The sequence below is a fragment of the Prinia subflava genome, chromosome 1, assembly GCF_021018805.1.
Source record: "Prinia subflava isolate CZ2003 ecotype Zambia chromosome 1, Cam_Psub_1.2, whole genome shotgun sequence".
Taxonomy (NCBI): domain Eukaryota; kingdom Metazoa; phylum Chordata; class Aves; order Passeriformes; family Cisticolidae; genus Prinia; species Prinia subflava.
The window spans coordinates 21,658,264-21,678,530 of record NC_086247.1 but is presented as its reverse complement, the minus strand read 5'-3'; the positions used below and the strand labels follow the sequence as shown (position 1 = coordinate 21,678,530).

The 20,267-nt window shown below is 35.0% G+C and overlaps 1 protein-coding gene across 6 annotated transcripts in view; it reads left to right on the top strand.

The window, feature by feature from the left end:
• The window catches only part of VPS13B (vacuolar protein sorting 13 homolog B), a 422,459-nt gene that overhangs the window by 198,372 nt on the left and 203,820 nt on the right, over positions 1-20,267 (top strand). For all 6 annotated transcript variants that reach the window (XM_063390273.1, XM_063390281.1, XM_063390302.1 and 3 more), the window contains exons 22-23: positions 11,022-11,149; positions 19,556-19,790. In XM_063390273.1, coding sequence (XP_063246343.1) covers positions 11,022-11,149; positions 19,556-19,790 — 363 coding nt within the window. The remainder of the gene's footprint in view (positions 1-11,021; positions 11,150-19,555; positions 19,791-20,267) is intronic.

The following is a 20,267-nucleotide window of genomic DNA, read 5'->3' as shown; positions in this document are numbered from 1 at the left end:
CAAATGTATAGTTTTCAAATAGATGTTTATTTTTATTCTCATTTTTGTTTAGTGCTGTCTTTGGGGCCCTGATAGTCTAATGTAACATATTTTGTAAAATGATATAAAGGAGATCTGCTTTCAATAGAATATCTGCTATTGACCTTGATATTTAGTCCATAATTTTGTCAGACTTCACACTGTGATTAATCTCTAATTTCAGTCAGTCTGTTTACATTGCTTAAAGTCTGGCATTTGTGGAAGTCAAGATTTGTGCATGAACAGTTAAAATTTACTGTTGTCAGAATCACTCACCCATAGAAAGTGCCTTTGTTGGCATTTCTGCTTATGGAGTTCAAGAAATTATTTAGTTACGGAGAATTTCCTGGCCACTTAAGAGCCTAAAGTGAAACTTCATTACTACTAATCAAGATAATATGGTTTTCTTGGAATTTCTAGTGTATTTATTCATATGGTACTGTCTGCAAGGAGTAAAGTAGGTGATCATCAAAAAAAAAAAAAAATTACTATCCAGCTGAGACTTTTAGTGATCCTTCTGAAATTCACTGAACAAATTCTCTTTTCCTTTGCATTGATGTTTATTTCCAGATTATCATGATATTAATAATTATCATTATTAATCATTTCATGATTATCATCAACTTCAAGATGTTGTCTGGTGAAACTAAGATTTCAGTCTTGTTCATTAATGGTAGTTAAATGCTCTTTTGTGATTAAAAGGGGCTAACCCTGAAAATATGTTTGCTGAATATTAGTAAGTTGACATGTTATCACTGGTAGTAAGACAACAGATTAATTTTGAGGATTTCCATTTCATTCATTAATATCCTTTTTTTAACCATTTATCCATTTATTTTTACAATTCATTTATGGATTTATTTTTGCCTGTGATGAAATGACTGACAAGCATATTCTTCTTTGTCATTTGTTCTGCTTTATCAACATCATAAATGGTATGATTTGTTTCTTCTTGATGTTAATTATACCTATGCTTGCAGAGCACAAATGAGTATTTCATTACAAAAGCTTTTGTTATTTTGAGTATTTGACATTCAAATCCAGCTATTTACATGAATAGATTCTAGATTAGTTTTTTCTAATTTATGTAACCAGTTTATAAAAAGTAGGCATGTAGTTTGCAGAAATAGCTTTTTACTTGGATTTTAAAAAGTGGTGTCCCAGTCTGGTACCTGCTCAGCATAGTAGCCCTTTTAGTTCTTCAGTGTTTGTTATTCTTCACTTTTGAGTACTGTCTTTTCTGATCACACCAGAATATTCTACTAAAAGAAAGCATTATTGTTTCTTAATCTAGAAATGTCATCTATGCCCCTTTTGCTTTTTTGGGGGGGTTTGGTGTGTGTGAGAAATAATAAAATGAAATTATATAGTAAAAGAAAAAAGTCATAAGAGCAAAAGTGGGGTTTCTGTGCATCTCAGCTTCTTCTACCTTTTTAGTTTATAGTCACTATCAAGATCTGTTTTCAGTTACACATTGTTGCAAAAATGAAAAGTTCATTTCTAGATTTCATTTGTTATCTGCCACTTACTTTACTCCTTCAGTTTATCCAATAAGTTTAGCCTAGATGCTATAACACATATTTTGTGTCACCAACATAAAAGATCTCTGATTACAAAGCCACCAGTTACAGAGGTATGAAAACATTGGATGAATGCAAGTTTAAAAGGTGAAATCATGTTCTCAGAGAAGTTTCAGTGGATTCTTTCTTTGAAAATGTGTTACTTTACAGCTGTATAATGTTTTGGAACATGATGAATGAGTGACCATAGTTTATTAAACTAAAAATAGAGTGCCTGTGATTCTTCTTTCTAATTTTTCTGGATTACTCACTCCCATCATCTTTCACTTTATTTCCTCTTTTTTAATTTCACCTACTTTCTGTCTGAGTTTTCTTTCATTATTTCTGTCACATTTTTATCGTAGGAATGCCACACTGATTATAGATCTGGGATGTCTAATGTTGCCAATTCCACAAAAGCGTTCATGGGTAAAGAGGCAGTGAGCCCTGTATACCTCATATTTATTAATCTTCAAGGCTGTAGACATATATACATATATACACATATATAGACATATATACATGTTCTAAGTTGTCAGAAAACTGAGATCTTACATTGATAGTATGTACATATGCAGGGTCTTTTCACATTGAAAGAGATTTTAGCTTAAAATCATGCTGTTCAGGTGAAGTTGAATTCTTTCTTTTCAAGTCTAGCATGATCTCAGCAATTACTCCCTTGAGAATTGCTAGGAACCATCCTTATTTACTAAATCAATGCAGTTTGTAATCATAGCTGAAAAATTATTTCAAACATTGATCTTGGTTTCAGTTTATTAGTTAATGCCTGCTGACACCTTGCCAAAAATGAAGCATAGGAAAAGAGCAAAACTACTATCTATATGGCATCTGTCTCTGAAAATCCAGGGTTTCTGTTCTGAAGTCTCAAATTTTTCTTATTTATAAATCTCCTTAACCACAGAGGCTTCACAACCAGAATAAGAGAATAGAGTATATGGCTTAAATCTCAGATGATGTGGGTGTGAATAAGTAACGGGATAAAGAATATTAAAAAAAAATTACGTCTGTTTTTCTGTCCACTCACTTGTCCCATTCTCAGCAATTCAGCAGTTCCGTGTTTGTTTAGTGATTCACTGACCTGGGAATAGCTGTGCACAGAGGCAGAGCTCTCATGTCTGAATAGAGGCAAAATGATTGCTATATTTGTATGTAATTCTGTAGTATATGTAACATAATTATGCAGGAAGATAGTGTGGACTGCAGTAGATGAAAAGGGCAATCTTTGGAAGCTCTCGGGCACACTATTGAGTAATGATTTAAGCCCAAGTGTCTGTTTTCACACATTCAAGATGCGTGCTTGTTCATTACCAAAATAATCTGTAATTTTCTTTCATATTTATAAAATTATTATAATTATTTTCACTGTGTTTGAAAAATACAGCATTTTCCATGATCAAAGATGAAATTGGGTGTGGGGGTTTTGTGGTTTGGATTTTTTACTGCCTCCTGGTGAGGTCTCGTTTTTTAGCCATGAGAGTGAAATATAATTTCACTTGCATCTACCGACATGTATCAGTTTGGAAATGACCATGATATCACAGACACAAATTTAACATCATCTTAGGAGGTGTAATCCAGTGGCTATGACATCTAATTTTTCAGTAACAGTGAGAATGCATATTCTTAGTGTGAAGAAGGCCTTTAACGAAAGAAGCTACTTAAGAGAAGCTGAAAAGGTTATTAATTTTTTGTCACTCAGAATCCTGAAAGTTGACTTTTCTTATAGCCAGAGAACAGGTTGGTAAATGGAATTTAATGTATCTTCTAAGAAGACATGAACTTTCTGATTCGAGTGAACTCCATAACATGTTATGAACGCAGCTGAAAGCTGAATGCCTTGTCCCATGACTGAACATACACTTGTAAAACAAAATTTTGCTGATCCCTGTTATGCAGCAACGAGATGTGTGCTCATAGTACAGGTGGTGACTGCATTTCAGCCCTGTCATGAGTGTACATCAGGCCTGCAAAAGCAGGCAGATGTTTTTCATTGCTGTGTCTAGCACCTGACTCCTACATTTTATTGTCTGGTGGACTGATTGGAAGAGCATTTGCAAGAGAGAACTAAACAATGGTGGGTTTGGGGCAGCATTTTTCCTAGACAAGGTCTGCACTTCACAGTCTTTTAATTCCAGTACAAATTCAGTATTAGTTTCAAGTTCAAAGCTGAGAAGAGAATCCAGCCTTGTTTCCCTCTGCAGGAAGTGTAGGTGTGCTGCATAAGGATATATGCATATGGAGAGAAATAAAGGATATAAAAGCATTGCATTTTGGAAAAATCTCTTGTGTTTTGAATCACTGATATTTTGTTGTTTGGGATTATTTCTCTTAAAGAGAAATAATTAAAGAGTTTGAAAGCTTTATAAATGCTGTTACCCCTAGTTTACTATGTGTATTTCAAGTAGATGGAGAAGGGTGTCATAACAAGTAAACTGAGAACTCTTTTCGTAGATAGACTTTATGTTTTCTGTTCTATATAAATCAACTGAATTCTAATAAGGACAGAGCTTCTTTTGCCAATTTCTTGCTGGTTTACCCTGCTTACTTATTTTCCCAGAACTTGTAGAAGCATAGTATCTTGGAAATATTTACCCTTTTGAATTTGAGCAGCAAATACCTAAGGAGCTAGGAGACAAGCAAATGAATTGCATGCACATGCAGAACATATAGGACTGTATAAACCTTCTTTCCATAGGAAACCAGGCAAAGGAAGATCCCCAGGTTTCCTTTCAATCACTTCTTAACATTTAGTGTAGTGTAGATTTAATAAATCTTGAATTAGATATTTACTATAACTGGAATTTCTTGGGGTTTATGGGAAGTGTTAGTAATTCAAATGTGAAGGCTTTACTGAAGGAATTCTTAAAATTCCTTCAAAGTGTACATGAGACATTTCTGAACCACTATTAAATACTTCTACATAAAATGGAAGAAAGGACAAGGCTTTAGACACTAAATCTCACAAAATCATAAATAGATCTCTATTTTATTTGGAGCAGCTGATGCTAGACAAACTGATGTTTTTATTTGAAGTTTTATTTTAAGTTAATAAAGTTTCTACAGAAATGTTCCAGTGTAGTAGAATAGGGCCTGTACTTAGCAAAACTGGGTGCAGTTACTAATTATTGTTAAAGTCTGACTAGAATGCATACTTAAATTCCTTCTAAAATGAGCTGTTGGAATGCAAAAACCTGGCAAATGTGAGAGACCTGGCTGGTGAGAAATCAATGGATTATCTCAAGTATTTGAATTAGTAGGTCACTATTTCTGCTCAATGAACTGAGTGATTATCGTTTATTCATGCCTACTATGAAATGTATGACTGATTGTATGACTTAATTTGGGAAGATGAATGAATCTAAATAGATGCTAAATAGGTTAAGTAAAATACTTGAAGGAATAAAAAAATCAGGAATTTAAATCTGATGCACATTTACCTAGGGTGTCTGAAAAGATAAGATTTTTATAAATGGGCTTCAGTTCTTGGATTTTTTTAAAGGAAGGTGTCCAGGCACAGGTGACTTACAGAAAGTTTTAAATGTCTGGATAGTCACATGTCTATATAAAAAATGAATTTTTCTGAGTTTTGTCAGCTAGTAAAATGTTTAACTTTTTTGTTATGGTGGCATGATTTCTTCACTTCACTGTGTGGATTTCAGAAACACTAGAAACTCAAAGCCAATGTAGTATATCTGACATTCTTTCTGTATGAACAAATTCAGTGCTGAGAGAGAACAAATGGTTGTTTATTTTTAGGTTATATTTATGACACTAAGGAACTTTCCATGTATTTTTTTAAAAGGCAGAATTCCACATTTATCAGAACTTACTGTAGATCCAAAAGCTGAAATTCTTACTTCATGGTATAAATTGTATTTGGAATGGTAAGATAAATTCAGGCATGGACTTCAGATATGAACACACAAACATCACATTTTTGTAATTACTAATCTAGTAGCTCAGTTTGGTCTGTGAATGGCTGGTTTTGATTTGTACAAAAGCGTCAGTCCTCTTTTATTTTTGTTCCCAGAACTAAATAGGTATTTTTTTGCCAGAAGTAGTGCAGCAATCATTAGGAATTTGGTGGGAGAAAATGCTGACCATAGGCATTCCCTAGCCAACATACACTTTCACACAGAAAGATCCTTTCTTGTTGCACAACATTAATATCACATTTGTCTTTGTTTATTGACATATGTTAAAAGCCTCTGTGTTTTAACACTTTTTCTGCTGTTAACTCATTGAGTGAGCACACAAATTTAGTCATTACACCTCTCTGCTGTCATTTCCCTGCATATAAGGAACTCACTCTCATGAGTTGTCAGGGACTGTGTTGCTCAATTGTTATCTTGAGAAAAGTCATGTATTACCTGCACTGCTAATAGAATAGAATGCAAAAATTCTCAAAGGCCAGTAAATAAATTATTTATGCCAAGACTATTCAGTATGTTGGCAAATATATCTCGTATTTTTATAAGCTTAAAAGGTCTTCCTGGTCATTTAAGTACTGCTTTTATTCTCAAACATTCTGATGGAGAGTGTAAACTTCAAAAAGTAATTAACATAGTCTATTCTTAGAAAATGAATAATTCAAGTATCATTCATCCAGGAATGGGAGTGTGGGGAATAACTTGTCTTACCACACTTCAAAAATAAAATGTGAATATTAGTGAAAGACTTCTGAATTGCTCTGATGGTTCAGAAAACAAAGATAAATGCAGGTTTGAGCTTCTCTGCATGGTTTCAGTGAGCTGCGGCTTTGATTAACTTTGAAATTGAATGGTGGGAAGAATAGTGCATTAGGGTAGGAAGTATTTTAGAAAGAAACCCTTTATGCTTTTGCAATTCCTTGCATTTGTGAAATGTTTTATCATTAAATCACAGAATAAAATTGTTTAATGGATGTGTATTATGTTTGGAACAGAATTTCTTGGGCTGTCGTACATATTTACATGAAAGTATGGATGATTTTTAATGCCTTCAAGTATCTTTTTATACGCATGCTTAGTTCTGTTGTGTTGCAAGTATAAAAATATAGAGACTTGTGAGAAAAATTGGAAGGCAAACCTATGGACAAACAAGCTTTTATGTAATAAGTTTCACTGAATTTTTACTTCTATATATGATTATACACAAAACCAGAAACCTACTGATTTACAGAAAATTGCAGGTTTTTAGAAGGTGGTGGCTTTTCGGGGTTGAATTAGGGGGGAAATTTGGGGGATTTTTTACATATGAAGAAAATAATTAATACTTTGATAAATATATATATGTGTGTGTATATACATGTGTAGGCCATTTTGATTTTGGGGGGTTGTTTAAAGTTTGATTTTTCTCCTCCACATTTTGATCTCATTTTTAATCATTTAGACCCCTTGATTAGTTCCTTCGAGTGTTGCATTTGTTGCAAACACCTTAGTAATTTTGGGTTTAGACATATTTAACTGCTGAGACAGAATACCTGTCCAAGAAATCCCAATGAGTACTTGACTCTGTGCAGACCACTTCCAATTTCAGTAGAGAAAAAATGTTCCTAGAAAAAGAGCAATGTAGTGGGACCACACTTTCCTCTGATGGCTTTTTTCCTTCGATGTGTTTTGCTGTCGTGGCCTCCTGGTAACTGTGGTCAGTGTGTAACAGTGTTTTCCTCAGCTTAGCTCCCTCCTGGTGTGTGAGAAGCTGTGTGACAGATGGTGTGATGTTGGGAGGAAAGCTTACCCAGCCTGCTGAGGTCATGGGACAGACACGTTCTGAGAGGGGTCGGATGTGATGGGGAGAGTCCTGCTGCCTGGCTGTGGAGCTGTCCTGGAGGAGGAGTGCTCTGGGTTTTTGGGCAGCGGTGGAATCAGGATAACCTTTTCCAGTCAGATAGAAGCTGCTGCCCTCTTAATGTGTGAGAGAGCTGAGCACACAGTGGGACAGGAAAGATGAGTGCATCTTGTGCCAGAGAGATTGAGAGCTGATAGGTCTGTCCACACAGAAATCAGGAATAAGGTAGCTCCCTTTAGTTTAACTGCTAGCTGTAAGGAGAGGGGAAAGTGTGAAACCATCAGTGCCGACAGATTATCAATGTTCTTCAACCCAGTAATGGATGTCCCTGATGTGTGGGGGTTTTCTGCACTGAATTATTTGAGGAAATGTCCATTTGTCCCAGGTCACACCTCAGAAGTTATCTTTTCCCTCTTCTGTTTCTGAAGTCACTGAATATTAATAGCACAGAGTAGTGTCATTTTCACAAGATTCTTTTTATTTTCAAAACTTACATGTTTTCTGGATCAAAGTTCTAAAAAAACTTCATTCTCAGTAGGTTAAAAAACACAAAGAAGGAGATATTTGTCTATATAAGAATGACACCTTTAACTGGTGTTTATACGTAAGTCATGCTTGGTGACATCTCCTACAAAGTGAGTACTCTAATGATTAATTTTGCAGAACTTGGAATTCCCTCTGTACTTTAACCAGAAATTGTGAAATGACTTACAAAAAATGCTCCTTCTATAAGTCGGTTTTTTTTGTTTTTAAATCTGTTCATTACCAATATGTTCTGAAATTGGTAAATGTAGCAGCTTATGTGATTGATACAGTGCATATGTTTGCAAAAGCATCAATTAAACAATAAGGGACTAAAAGACTAAAAGAGCATTTTATGTTCCTCAACACTGTTTTTCTTAAAAAATTCAACTGGTGTAACCTGAAGCAGTCCCCACTCTGGTGTTTGGGTTTTTTCCCCTTCATCAATTTGGAAGTGTTTCACACAAATAATATTTTCTGTCTAGCTATTGCTAACTGGCACCTGGGTTGAACACAAGGCTGATTACATTGCCAGGAAATGTTTCAAGGTTTTCAGTTCAGAAGTAGCTCAGTAGCATAATTATTTTAGGAAATTACCTTCGTAGTGAGTCAGATGAGGTTGATCCAGTGTACACGTCTGCTGTAGAAGACTAGCCAAGCACACATGGCAGCCACACCTGACACTGTCTTGGCAAGTGTCATCTGCTGATCTCCATGTCTGATAGGGAATGAAGGCACTTCTTTCCCAGCATCTCTTCAGGCAAAATTCTGCCATTTACAGTACAGAAAAAAGAAAAAAAAAAGATCTGCTTTCTTTCTTTCTCTTCAGGAGTTTCTCCTTTGCTTGTTTCTTCTTTCTACTCCAATATACTTTTTATTCCTTTTCTGTCTTCCATGTTTATGGTTGAATGGTTCCTTATCTGTCTGTTGGGTTTTGAGACTTTCTTTTTTTTGATCTCTTGGTTGAACTTGAGGGGTTATAGTGAAGCTGGTTTTTATCGTGGATATTCCTGGAATTTTGCAAATTTTAATTAGATGTAAATTAAGAAAACTAAGAGGTACTTAAGTCAGCTAATTTTATTTTTAATTCACAGATTGTTGTTTCTGACTGTTCTGCTAACTGAGAAAAAATTAGAACTTTTAAAGTTGTAACAAACACTACAAATAAAATATGGATGGATAAATAAATATGAACAGATAAAATAAAATAAGGAACAAAACCTAGCTTTAATTCCCACTCATGAGGGATGCACTTGTTATGTGATGTTGATAGTCCTTGCTGAATGCCGTGTAGAATATGTAGGTTTACATTGTATTTATCTACTCATCGTGAACTGAAGCATCCTACCTGTGAAATTCCTGGAATCTCAAAGTGACTGTATGCCATTCTCACCCTTACCCACACTTGGGTTCTAGAGTTCTGTGCTTCTATAACTCCTATTTTAATATTTCTTGGTACTCAAGCTGTTCCTGATGCTTACCCTGTAGTCTATGTGTTGTGTAGGGCCTGGCAACACAGAAGACTGCACAGAAGATGGTGGGAATTGAGGTGGGGTAATAAGTTAAAGGAGAACAGCTATTCCTAGACTAATATCTTTGTTTTAACTTAATCCATTTGTCATGTGGATGGAAGACATACTTCATGGCATAAAGCTGTCCATGTGAGATGTTATAAAACAGCTATTGCACGCTGCTTCTCCAGATGGACAATTTACGTGTTTGTCTCTCCAGAACAGCTGACAACAAACAATCCTGAAATGTTGTGCTTTTCACACTCTCACGATCTAGTTTTCATTCCATATCCTTCTAACATATCCATAATTGGAGCCAGGAATCTCTGAGAGGATTAATTATACTGCAGCCATAAAAATCCTTTTTCACTCTTTTGACCGCCTCTCTTTCTGAATCTTTGGATTCTCCATCAGTTTAATGAAGTGAACATTTCTCTTTAAGATTATTAAAAATACTCATTGTTGAGGAATCTTTTCTGATAATGTCATTGAGCTCTAGCCTTGATGAGGAAAATGTCACAAATTAATTCATCTAGTGACATTAACATTGCATTCTCTTGGCAGAAGTTCACCACTTAGTTGTTTCAGTTTTAAATCTTCTCATATTTCCTCGCATTACTGAAGACCCAGTGATGCATATCAAGGACCATGTATTTTTGCTTTCTTAGTTCAATTGATAGCATAATTTTGCCTTAAGAATTTTTCTGTAATTTTCATGCCACAGATTTCTCCTAGCTGTAAAATTGGTAGACATAAATTGTCACCCACTGATTTCAATTTAGTTTAGGTCGTGAAGTCTTCATAATTTATTCCTGCAGTTTTGTCAGCTCAACAACATGTAGACCAAAACTAGAAATGTTAAATAAGCTAACAATAGTTCTGTGGGTATCCCAAAACACAAGGAGGATATTCTGTAAAACATGTCAAAAGGAACAGTGCACCACTCTCAGTCCTCTTGAAGTTCTAGTGTGCTTATATTTAATTTAACATTTTTAAAATCTTTTCATGTTATTAAATAACTAACAGTTTAAGGAAATGTCTCTATTTATTAGAAAACATTGAATTTTACTGAAATATTTCATACTTTATTAACTTAAAAATTGACAAAGTAAGAAAATAAATTAAATTTTATGTCTTTTTGGAAGGATACTCAAAATTTTAAGGGTTTTTTTCAAAGAAAACAAATTAAAGACTATTATATAGCATGGTCTGTCATTTGTTAAAATTTTAGAAAGGTGAAACCTTTAGATTACACTGGCAGCAATGTATGTGAAAACCTCCTGGATTTCAATTGCATTGTCAAATAGGTTATCACACTTTGAAAACTGTCTTAATTTGTTTAAGTCGAACATTCTTTATAATATTTTCTTAACAGTTCAGGTTGAAAAAGTTGGAACATGTAATTTTATTGTGTTGCATTTCTCACAAGAATTAACTGGGGCAGTTGTATTGGCAAGTTTAAAACTAATACACACATTATTGTGTGCATAGTGAGATATACACAGTGAGAGAAAGACTCTTTCAGAATGTGAAGTAAATCATTGTTTTTCTTTGCTATCAGTAAGAATATTATTTACCTAGATATATTCTTTTTGTAACTGACTTTTCTCGTTTGCATTAGAATCTCGTCCTTTGTCACTCCCTGTGAAAACCGTGCTGAACTCATCTGAAAGCTGCAGAAGTCCTGAGGAAAGAATGAAAGAATTTATTGGAGTAGTGTGGAATGCAGTTAAGTGCCTTACACTTCAGGTAAGATGAAAAGGAAGTGAAAAACTCCTATGTGTTTCCACACTTTATGATACTTTTTAGGCATCCTAGTGCTTTTTATTAGAGGAGTTTTAAAGGAGCTCCCAAGTTTTATTGTCCTATTTCAGTAGTTTCAAAGTCTGAGAGAATAAAAAATAAAGTAAGATTTTGGGTAAATGAAGCGAAGAATACTTTGGTTTTTAAATATTAGCTTTTGAAATACTGTTTTGTATTTAAAGGGAAAGATCCTTCAAAAATTATGTTAATAAAAAGTTGCTTGTCTCACTTCTCTGTATTATAAACCCTGCAGTTAGATTTGCAGAATGCTTTATTTTCTAAAACTATCTGTGGGAAGTGTGTATGATAAATATTTTCCTGAGGTGTATGTTCCTGAGTTGCTGTTGTTACACAGTGAGGGCTCAGCAGCTTCCTTGCCTACTTTTTCATGAAGGTCAAGTGGACGACTGCTGGGATTAAAGCATGTTGGTTTATGCTGCTCTAGATTGTAGCTGCTGACCACTAAAGGCAGAGTTTTTGTGTAGCAATGTAGGTGCCATGTTAGGAGTCCAGTGTAAAGATTGCAGGAACAAATATTAGATTCTAGTGCTAGAATTAGGACTGTGTCGTTCCCAGTACTTATCAAATGCTTATTGAGAAATTATTCTAATATAGACTTATTATAACCTGTGCTCCTTGAACCGTACATTCATTCTGTGAGATCAGTATTTTATGGTACACCAGGATATAGTAGCATTTTTTTTTAATTTAAAAGAAATCACAAAAATCTGCCAAAAATATCTTAATTACAACTCTTGGCAAGTTTTTTTGTCATTGTTACAGGAAGTAATTGTTGAGTGCTTGTTTCTTCTTCCTATCAAGAAATATATTTAATAATATACAGGCTTATCCCAGAATATGTGTCTGTGTCACTCTTCTTTCATGTGTCACTCTTCTTTCATGTAAAAAGTACTTAAAATTCACAGTTTTAGAAAGTTTAAAAGTTTGGGCTTTGCCTGAGCAAAAACTTGAGACTTGGCACCTGATTGCAGAACGTAGTGGAGTTGAGGAGATGCTTTCCATTAAATCTATTTTAGATTTCAGCCTTCTCTTTCATCATAGTTTCATGAGTATTTGGCTGTTTTCCTTTCTTTATGTTCTCTCCACTGTAGATTAAAATGTCTAGATAAGAGAAAGAATTTGTAATCTATTTGAAGGAAGCAGTGCATTTTTGTTATGTGTCTGTGTGGTACTTAGCACTCCCAGACTCCCTATATAAATGCAGCTTACAGTTGGAGTCATAATAAAAATAATATAATAATGACAATGAAGAAATCTGGATCCTTTATAAAGGAAGAAAGCTGATTCAGGACTATGATACTCTGCTTGTACATTTTTCATGGTATGCTTTTTTGTGAGCAACCAGCAAATTGAATTTGTTTTGAGGAATGAGTAAAATACCATCCATGATGTTTGTGTGTTACTCGACAGGTAAAACAGGTAGTTTTTCTTTCTGTGGACATGAAGACTTATGACAGTGATGTGCAAGGGTTGTTTAGAGAGTAATTCCTAAATACCTTGTTGCTCTGACCTAACATACAGAATAGGGCTCATAATGGCAGAGGATTTTTTGTATTGGGTACTTTTTCTGGTGCTTCAGGTTCTAGATTTATTTACTTTTTACAGGTTGGGGTTTTTTTGGTAGAGTACTCATGCTTTCTATTTTCATCATTATGACTATCAAATGATATTTTTATCTTTTATCTATGTTGAAATTAATGAATTCATACAGTAGCTTGCACACTTGTCTTCATCCTTATGCTTAACTGTACTTTGTAAGGTATTTGCCAGTATCTTCCCAGAGGTTTATTGAAATATAAAGGTTTTATATATATGTTTGCTGTTCTTTTTATAACTATTACTAGTCCCTGTGTCTAATTTATTTAAATATGGTTTTCAAGATGCAAATGCCATATATATATAACTTGTTTCTTTCAATAGCAGCCCAAATGGGAAATTTGTGCAAGGCAATGTTTAGAGGGTAAGAAAATGAGTATCATGACTCTGTACTGCAATTGAAGTACATTATATTTATTTTATTATACATAATGTAATTTTTATTAAATATATGTAACTATATTTAAATGATACGTTCATACAGATTTTCTGTATTTTTATTTGGCATGAAAAATAGAAATTTCTAGAATAATTTGTCTGGTTAAATGCTGGAGCATTTAGACTCTGTGGCTTTTTTTCTAAAGCTAGTTTTCATGTTCCTGGATCTTTTAGTTACATGATTGTAGAACAGAAAAGTCTGTAGTTGTCATCAGATAAAACTGAACTTCATAACTTAAAATCATCAAAGGATTATTCTTTTAGTGGAAGTTAGAGTAAGTAAATGTGTTTGGAACCAAAGTAACTGGAAAGTTTATTTTGGATCCAAAGCTGGTTCTTGCTTAGGCCTAGCCCTGGCTTGCTTCTGATGAATATTGCATGAAGGTTTTATGCATTGGAGTTATGGTAACCTATTAGTATTTAAGTGAAAAGACTTTCATATTTAATTATAAAAGGTTGGTTTATTATTTAGTTGTTGTAGGATTTTATATGCAGGCTTGAAACCTCTTTGGCAGTTACACTGTGTAGGAGGTAATCCTCATTTTTCACATGTTCTTCATACTAATAGTTGCTAAAATTTTGAAGCAGTATAAACACAATTATTTTTAATTGGCCGTTAATGCTGAATTTCATTGAAGACAATGAAGGATCTGTATTAAAGGTAAATTAATTAACGAGTAAGGTTGCAACAAGTGCCAACTACATAAGAATGTAATTGTTACATATAAAATGTAGGTATGCAACATGCCTTTAAATATCCCTGAATTTATTTGAAAAAGAAATCCTTCTCCTGAAACTACTGAAATTTTTTTTTTTTAATGTATATAACTTGTAAAAATTTTTGACCAAGTGAAACATTGAAAGACAAGAAAGGGAAGGACAGATTTGATAAGAGTTCCTGTTCTTTGAACCGTGTTGTTATCCAGAGGTCAGAAAGAGACTTTGACTTGTAATTTAGCAGTGACACCTCTCAGCAGTTATTTGGCAATCATGAGATTTCTTAAGTTGGTTACTTACAGCAAACTAACAAAGATTTGTGTTTTCAGTAACTAAATAAAACCTTTTAAAAAGATTTAAAAGCTTTCTTAGGAAAGAACACGAATACTACGAAGCACAATGACACTGTTTTAGTTGATCAAAGAGAATGTATCTGATTCTTATCATGGTCATTTTTATGTACAGGTAGCCTGCCCTCTTTAGTTCTTTTACTTAAGTGTTCTGCTTTCCATTTATAACATTTTTACTTTTGTCCACCTTCAAAACAAGAATTTCTGTTCTGCCTTTTAAAGGTGTAACAAACACTGCATGTCTGGTTCAACTGCAGATGGTCTAAATGGTGGAATGAATTTGGATGTTGGAGGCTGGGCTATGGTCTTGTAATACTGAGTGCACCAGAACCCACACATGAGAATGTGCAAGCAGTGGTTCTTTGCAGCTTGGGGAGTCATTGCAAGGTGATATTCTGTACCCAGAAAAACACATTACCTTTCTGCTGAGAGCATATGAGGGTTGATGACTAATTCAGAGAGAGGCAACTTCCCTGGAGAGACACCGGTATGCAAGTGTCACCTTGAAGAAAATCTTCAGTGCTTCTAATTGATTTATGTAGCTGTAAAATGTGGATTATGAAAGGGAATCTTAATATGTTATCCCTGTTATGAAATGCTGTAACAACTTGAACAACTTGTGGTTCTTCATTGCACTTTGGGGAGTCACTTGCTTTGGTTTCTTCACTCCAACCCACCCTCCTTGGTTCGGAAGACCTAATTTTTCGGCAGTATTTATTTCACTCTTCTCTCTAGTGAACAACATTCCTCTTTATAAAATAAGAATTAAAAATACTCCAGTAACTTAATACTTTCCTTTTTATACAAGAGTCATTGGACATTTTGAGGCTTATACGTTTGTAAAAGTGTAGAGCGTAGAGTTATGCTTCACCTAATGTTTTGGAAGGGAAAATACTGCTTGCTTCATTGGTTTATCATTAGTGTACATTATTTAGCATGTTTAGGCCTTGACATAATAGAAATGAAAATAGGGGGTGATCCTGTTTCAAGAATGTAATAATTCGTTCTCTTTAACACATGAATGTGTTCAGTATTGGCAAACGAACATGTTGCTACCAAAACTGAAATCAGATCCTTGAAACAGAAAGGATGTTGCCATGGAAAAGTGAAGTAACACTCAGTGCAGCTGCGAAGCATTAATGAATAGGATATTTTTTTAAAAGATCATTTGTGTTTGGTGTGGCTTGGAGGGTCCCAACCAGATGGTTTCCATGAACAGGATCTGACCCCCAGCTTGAGGACTTCTTACTGGCAGATTACTTCATTTTCTTTCCCTTGGATTGTCAGATCCTTACATTAATGCAAGATTTACTGCTGCAGATTTATATTCAGTTACATAAATCAGTCACATCTAACATTAAATTCACAATTTTAGGCACACAGTTTAACAGTTATTTAAAAAGTGTAAAAAGATTTATATGATAGCTTTAATATATGCTATTGATGTAGTTTAATTTTAAGAATTTGGATTACATATATTTTGAAACACTTTCTGATTGGTGAAGCAATCTGTAGCTCACATTCTGACTTTTATCCAGCATGTAATTCCATCATTTTAGGTGCACTCTTCCATTCCTTCACTGGAACTTGTGAGTAGGCAAATTTCCATATTCTGTGAGTTAAATGTACACAAATTCCATTGAGGTTGATAGCTGTGAATCTGCCTCCAAGAAGTTCAACAGGTGCAACTCAATTTTGCACTTATTGGACCCCTCTGCATTCAAGTTGTTAATTCCTTGTGTGATAATAATAATTACATAAGTTCTGCATTGCTTTAAAATGTGGACTTTTGCCGTACATTCATTTCATTGGCCATTGAAATCCTTCAGTAAGGTTTTGTAAAGCTTGTTAATCATATAAAAGTTTTAAATGAAACACGCGTAAGCCAACCATATCTGTAAGCAATTCTATAGTCTTACATATTGTCAATTTTTAGCGAATCCAGATTCAGGATCTTGCTGACTGCACCAATTTGGCATGAATGAGTGATTCAGAGTAACTTAAATAATCATCATCAAAGGCGTTAGCAAAGGTGATTTTAATATGAATTCATAAAGGTGTAGCTTGGTGAAGTTCGATAGCAAGGTTCACTCTATAATTTACTACATGATTGAAACATACAGGGGAAAACAGAATTGGAATAAATCTGGCATTACTTACACGGAGGCCAAAAATGGAAAATGGTAAAGCAACCCAAACGCTGAGTTGTGAAATTCAGACTGGACCTCCTTGCTTGCCAAATCTCTGATGTGGCTTAGGTGCAGCTGGATCTGATCTGGACAACAGTTTATATCTAAGAGAAGAAATACAAAGAGTAAGGAAGTCCTTCCACTGAGTCGTGAGGCTCAGAGTAGATCCCCTTGCTTTCTAAACTCCTGATGGAGCTTAGGTCCAATCTTAGTCTCAGACTTTGAGAACAGTCTGTCTAAAGGAATTACCTACATGAATTTCATCAATATTAGTTTAGCATGCTATCAGCATCTTACTGAGGATCTATTGCAGTTAAGGGATCTCTCTGCCTTGGGTTACAGAAGAAACACAGTCTCAAATAAGGAATTCCAAACACTGGGAGGCATCCCAGCTCCAGGGGAGAGGCACTGGTGTGCATTGTAGTTGCAGTTTAGGGAGAGCTTGAATTGAACTCACCCGGAGACCTGTTGTTAGTAGAAAGGCCTCTGCCTCTTGGGACAGCCTTGAAAGGTGTCCCAGCTCCAGGGGAGACCACTGCTGTGCAGCCATCCTGCCTGGCAGGGAGAGCTCAAGGGCACTTCACTTAGGCTGACATTGCCTTGTAAATTGTCAAATTGTCAACTTTGCATACAATGGGAAGGCTGTGCAAGAGACTCCTTGTACCCACAGCTTTCTTTGTTCCTTGATAACTGAGTCTTGGAAAAAACACATTCAAGTGTTATTCACATGATCAGGCCTGAAGCTTGTTGGGTCAGTCTGCTCTTTGTGGGTTTCCTGCAGTTTTTGACCTGGTTACAGCTCAGGCCTTTACCTCATTTGGAGCTTGTACTGAACTGCTGCTGGCCTGGTTAAGGGGGCTGAGTGTATCCATCACATATGGAGGCCTGATGCCACCAAAATTCATGGTCCCATTCCCATTCAGTTGTTTGAAAATGAGTAACAAAGAGCTGCTTGTGTAAAAAAGGAATTTCCATCAGGAATTTAAAGGGGTGCAACTGTTGTCATTCTACTTCAGTATTCTTGATGCAGCAAAGTAAAATAAACCAAATGTAATCGGTAGAACTTTTCTTCAGTACAAAGCTGTACTGAACTGTAAATAAAGTGCAAAAATTCTACTAGAGTACTGAGATATCGTCTTGAGAATGCTTTGTAAAACATGTCCTATAGATCCTGCTGCTGGTAATGTGATGAAGTATAGTATTCTCTTCAAGTTGGTGGAATTTTTGGATTATTATTACCACATGGTTTGTATATCCAGGCAGCATTTGATGTTAATCGTCATAGATGTGTATATATATATATATATGTGTGTGTGTGTGTGTATGAAGAATGGGTGATTTTTTATAAATTGTTTATTCAGCAAATGCATGGATAAAACAATAGTTATACTGATTATCTCTTTTGTCATCTATTTATCATTATCCCACAATGGCTTGACCTGCAACTTATTACTAATAGACCAGAAAAACAATCTAATGTGTCACTGTAAAAATCTTTGCAAATTGACACAAAGACTAATTTGCCATTTAAAAAAAATCCAAATCTGTTACATCTGTAACAATACACCCTAGCTTTTCATTCAGTATAAATAAAGTACACTCTGCAACCTTGGATCAATAAACGACTTATCAAAGATGTAATTAGCTTCATTTTACAACTCAAACAGTTCTAAATCCAGAAACAAACACAGACTTCATGAACCAATGTATTTATTTTTGCAAAATTCTACTTATATTTTTCTGCAGTGAATTCTTGTCAGTTTGTCTAAGCAAAAGGATACAAAAATGCTGAAATAAAGATGAATATCTGTGTACTCACTAGGCTGGCAAAGTACTTACTGTGCTGTGGAATTCCAGTTCTATTACAAATCACTATTGTGGTCTTGAAGGCCTAATACCCTTCAGAGGAGAGTATGAAGTACAAATCTTGGTTATTGCTTTTAAACTGTTCTGTCTTTAACAATGTCAAATCAAAAGAGTGTTATGTAAGTTTGCAGCAAACAAATGGGTTTTTTCACAGCTACAAATAATATCTTGTCCAACAATTTGTATGCTGGGCTTTTCCAAGCAATGCAAAGAAATGAACTGAATCATGGCTTGTATTTGCTTAACAAAGCATTCAAGTGTGCAGGCTGTGCTTTCGATATCCAGGTGCCAGAATGGTATTTGTAAGAGCCAAGGAAGACTAACCGTCCACAGCTTACATCACCTCTGAGTTAACAAGTGGTGATGAGTTGAGTTCTTGGTTTGAGCTCGCTCAGCTTCTCTAGAAGCTCCTAAGAAGATGGCAAAATGGTCAGACATGTTCCAGGGTAACAGTATTGAAAATAAAGAACAAAAAATGTTATTTCTTATGAAACCATATGTGCTGCTTCTGATTTGCATTGAAAAATGGATAAAATCTGGATAAATGTTGTCAACTTTATTACTATCTCCTTCTCTTTGTTTATGTATACACCTCTCCATTTCATTAAAAGTCAGTCAGTTTTTCTCTTGAAGTTTGTGTTTGTCGTAGTTTTTCTAATGATTACTTTTCTTTTACATGCTCATTATGTTGCTTATTAAGTAAAGGCAGAATTTTCCCTGAAACAGGTCTTTATAGAAAGTAAAAGCTTGTAAAATGTTGGCTAGTTCTAGATATTTAGCTATTGCTAACAACTCTAGTGAACGGCAGAAAGTGAAGAGCTTCATCATTCAGAACGTTTTCTGACTCAATTGCACTTATAAAAAGCTGTTGAAATGTAGATATATGTAGGTTCACTTTACATGGCAGCACCTTTCTGTTGAATTTACACAGCAAAAACTTCCTTCTTCTTTCTCGCCTCCCATAAGGAGGCGTAAATATATGCTCATAATTTACGAGCATATATTATTTTCCAGCATTTTGCATCATCTTTTCTCTTAATTCAACTAAAAGTTAAGATTATTTTCAATCACCTGTGACGGATGAATAACTTCAGATTTTGTACCAATATGAATACTCCTTAGTGAGGGGGAAAATAATCTGTTTCTGAGACTCTTTCTACGCTTTGTTTTTTCAGCTTGAAGTGCAGTCTTGTTGTGTATTCCTTCCCAATGACAGCCTGCCTTCTCCAAGTACTATTGTGTCAGGTGACATTCCCGGGACTGTGCGAAACTGGTACCATGGGCAGGCCAGTATGCCTGGCACACTTGTTGTCTGCTTACCCCAGATAAAAATTATGAGTGCTGGACACAAACACATGGAACCCTTGCAAGAAATCCCGTTTGTTGTGCTGAGACCCATCCTGGAAGAAGGTAATGTGATAAACTCAAAAAACCTTACTCTTTAGTTTCCATTTCTAACTGTCATGAAAATCATCTTCATTTTATTTTGAAAACTTGTGATTTTGTACTGTTTTTTTAGCAGAATGTTGATATATATTATTGATGTCTAGAAATACTACAAACAAGGTTGGCTCCACGGAAATCAATGTGGAACTTATCATCAAAGAGATAGTTCTGTGGTGTCTTGTATATTTGAAACTAAAGTAATTTTTTATCTTCATTGGTTTTGTTATTTAAGTTGTTTTGTAACCAATCATCTTGACACAACAAAAAGTGACGGTAAGTTGGAAATTCTGAGACAGAATGGTGACAGGTTAGGAAAAACTTCTCATCCCACCAAGGTCTTGGATGTAACATGCAGACCAGACATTAGTTAAACGTTCTTCACTGAGAGGGTGATTGGTCACTGGAGCAAGCTTCACTGGAAAGTGTTCATGGCACTAAGCC